Source organism: Chaetura pelagica, unplaced genomic scaffold (genome assembly GCF_000747805.2).
Source record: "Chaetura pelagica isolate M959 unplaced genomic scaffold, ChaPel_1.0 scaffold153, whole genome shotgun sequence".
Taxonomy (NCBI): domain Eukaryota; kingdom Metazoa; phylum Chordata; class Aves; order Apodiformes; family Apodidae; genus Chaetura; species Chaetura pelagica.
In genome coordinates this window covers 610,626-613,889 of record NW_009952707.1, presented here as the reverse complement: position 1 = coordinate 613,889, position 3,264 = coordinate 610,626, and the positions used below count along the sequence as shown (strand labels likewise).

General features: G+C 36.1%; 1 protein-coding gene across 1 annotated transcript in view; it reads left to right on the top strand.

The window, feature by feature from the left end:
• PARVA (parvin, alpha) overlaps positions 1-2,996 on the top strand; it is a 20,351-nt gene extending 17,355 nt beyond the window's left edge. Inside the window, exon 13 of the mRNA XM_009994262.1 lies at positions 2,920-2,996. Within this exon, the coding sequence (XP_009992564.1) occupies positions 2,920-2,996 (77 nt within the window). The remainder of the gene's footprint in view (positions 1-2,919) is intronic.
• Positions 2,997-3,264: the final 268 nt, after the last annotated feature.

Here is a 3,264-nt window from a genome sequence, read left to right as displayed (position 1 = left end):
AGGACCAGGATTCCACTCATTTTAGCATGTATAAATACATGGTTTAAATCAAGCTTTTCAAGCTGGATGTAGGGCCCTTGATTCACCATATTACACTGTACTCTTGTGGTTCCTCCTATGAGAAGTTACCACTTCTTACCATGCAGGAGCTGGACGTGCAGCTTCTGCTCCACTCTTCCCAACAGGGTACTAGCTGGGTCTCTGCTGGTTTCCTACCATCATAATCAATACATCTGTGTTTTCAAGACCCACTGCAGATTCACATTCTGTGGTGTACAGTGTTTTCCTGCTGTACTATTGGATTATCATTCCCGGCGGACTTGATATAAGTGAATGCTCAGAGTTCTCATTCTAGTAGTAAGGGGTCTCTGGAGATGTAGGCACACATCACTGAATCAAGTTCTGCTCCATTCTGTTTATTTTCTATCCCTCTGAACTTCCACATTATAACAGCAGCAGACATACACGTGCACACACAAAAAATGTCTCAGGATTGAGTCTACACTGCCTATGCATTTTATCTGGACCTACCCCTGCTTTTTTTTTTTTCACTTGTTTTGATCACTGTGACCCTCATCCACAATCATGCTTAACTAAAGCAGTGGTGACAGTATCACAAACCTTTATGTTTGAAATAGTCAAAGAGAGGAGGGGGAAATCGTGAAATCTGGGGATCCAGGTAAAACAGAGAGTATCTGTGATCCCTTAGTCCCCATGGAGGTTTAAAATTCTTATGGCATTTAATTTTTCAGGTATTTATTGCTCTAGGGGGCAGCTAATTTTTCCAGTATAAATCAAGCCATAAGGATATTTCAGCATATATAAGACGTTGCTTGTGCAATTACTGAAATGCTTAATATGAAACTTCCTGCCCAACGTGAATGGAAAAACACATCTGTTTTATGTGTTGTTACACTGGGCACAATGCCCGTGCTTAAAGTTTCCAGTGAGCAAAAGTATTGAAAAGGATCTTACCCTAAATGTGTATACTAAATACTCTTTAAATTCCTACACTGTTTCTTTGAGGTTCTTGAGGAAAAAATATGCTGAAAAGTGCTTTAGAATATGAAAAACATATTTAGTGGAAAAAAGAATGTGGTTAAATAAATGAGTATGAAAACCAATGATTTTTATGGGGTCAACAGTTTATTTGGGTTATTTGCAATATAATTGAAAAGGTATTAAATAGCTTTCCATGACCTTTTACTTTTAAAATGGCCAGTACATTAGTCTGCTGAGTCTGTAATGAATTCAGTTGCAGTTTGAGCTTTTTCAGATTACTATCCTTGAAAGCCAAAATCAAATTTCTCTTTCTGAAAATTGTAACCAGTGAAATGTTATATATGTTGGTCAAACATTTGTAGCAATGGCAATAATTTATCTTTCTCTGTGAGCATGCTTATTTTTTGTTTGGACCTTTCTGTGGAATTCTGTTGTGGCAGTGGAGTCTTCTAGTAATTTTGCAAAGACCTGTCGAAGTGATCTCTCTATTAATTGGAAGTTGTATTTTAGGAAATGAAGGTGTTCTTACCTTGTTGCTGGTCTAAAAGAGGAAACTTCCCTAATTACACTCCAGATTGCTGTTTGCTTACATGATGTTGTCGGAGCAATGTGCCCTTCATGTAGCTTTTGGCATTTTCTCTTCATTTTGTACCAAGTGTTTTTGTCTGATTTATTTATAGCTACAAAACCATGTGGCCATGGTTTCATAACCATGCATAGTCTCAGCATAAAATGTAGGCTGTATTGTTTTCACCCTCTGATTGTTTTCAGCCTTTCTCCATGTCAGTTTGCCATGTAGCTAATATCTTTACCCCTTCAAAGTTTGCATAACAAAGTTTGTGACATCATGCTTATAGAATTGATTAGATTCATTCTTCAAAGTACAACCCCTTCACAATCTGAGAGAAAAATCACTGTAGATAAATACAATGGCAAAAATCCCTGATGATTATGTACCCAAATTACTAAACTTGGAGGTTTTAAAGATAATGGGAGTATTCGTACCACCTGCTTTACACCTTCATGGCCAGTTCCAAGAACCAAAGGTAGAAGATTGAGTTCCTGTACAGTCAACAGAAAGAGATGGAACTATTCTAATTCTCTTCTAACACTATTCTAAACCTGTTCTTATTCTATTCTAATTAATCTGTATTCTTTCTGAGGCAGTTCTGAGTCCCTATTTGAGACTGGATATTTCTTGAAGCACTAGCATAGACTGCTGCAGTAGTACTTGTCAGTTTGTTTTATAGATTTCTTGTGAAATAATATTGACTTTCTCAACAACTTCTCTTGGAAACAGGAGGTATTCATTAGCTTTTTCTTGCCTATAAATCCTTTACTTTAGATGTCGAGTTTCTAAGGACTGATTCAGCCATGAACATCAGCTAACTCAAAGCATTTTCAGAACTGTCTTTGAGGGGCATTTCTATACCTGGGTTTCCTTTAGAAAATCTCAACTTGTCTTTAGCTATTTTGCCAAAATTAGGTCTAATAAAGGATGTTGCAGCCCAAAATGGGCCAAGTCCTATAATTCTCACCTAATAGAAGAGCTCCATTGGTTCCTGCCTGATTTTTTCAAAATAATATTTTTTTTTGGCACAACTGACTGCAGATTCAGTAATATATACATACACGCACATCATTCTACAAACAATTTGGCAGCATTTCTTCATATCAGCAAGATTAGCCATTTGTATCCCTAACTAAAAGTGGCTGAAATCACAATTTTTAGTTGCCAGTTTAAAAACTGTGCTTTATTTGTATTTCTCCTCTTCCTTAGTATCTTTGTGATTTGAATGCTCATGGATATGGATCTGAACAGTGAAAGGGAGTGGATTATAGGCACTTACTTTGAAAATGTTTTGTGCTAATAAAGTTACTAATGTGGGATTTTTTTTCCCTTGTCTCTTTTTCCAGATATTGTAAATTGTGACTTGAAGTCTACACTGAGAGTACTATACAATTTGTTTACCAAATACAGGAATGTGGAGTGAAGAATCAGTTTGGGACCTAAAGGAGTGTTAACAAAGAAAACATCATACCTAACGTATTTTTCATCAGTATTCCTCTGCATCTCTATTCTAAAAGAAGCTAAACAATTTATCTGAAAACTTTATAAGTTTTTTTTCATAGTAGATTTAAAACATAAATTATGAAGAAAAAGGGTTGGACAAAAGTATTTGGGTATATTGTGGGAGAATTAATGTCTCAGTAACTGTCTTCACACTGTTTTGTAGCAGGTGAAGCAAGAAAGAAAAAAGA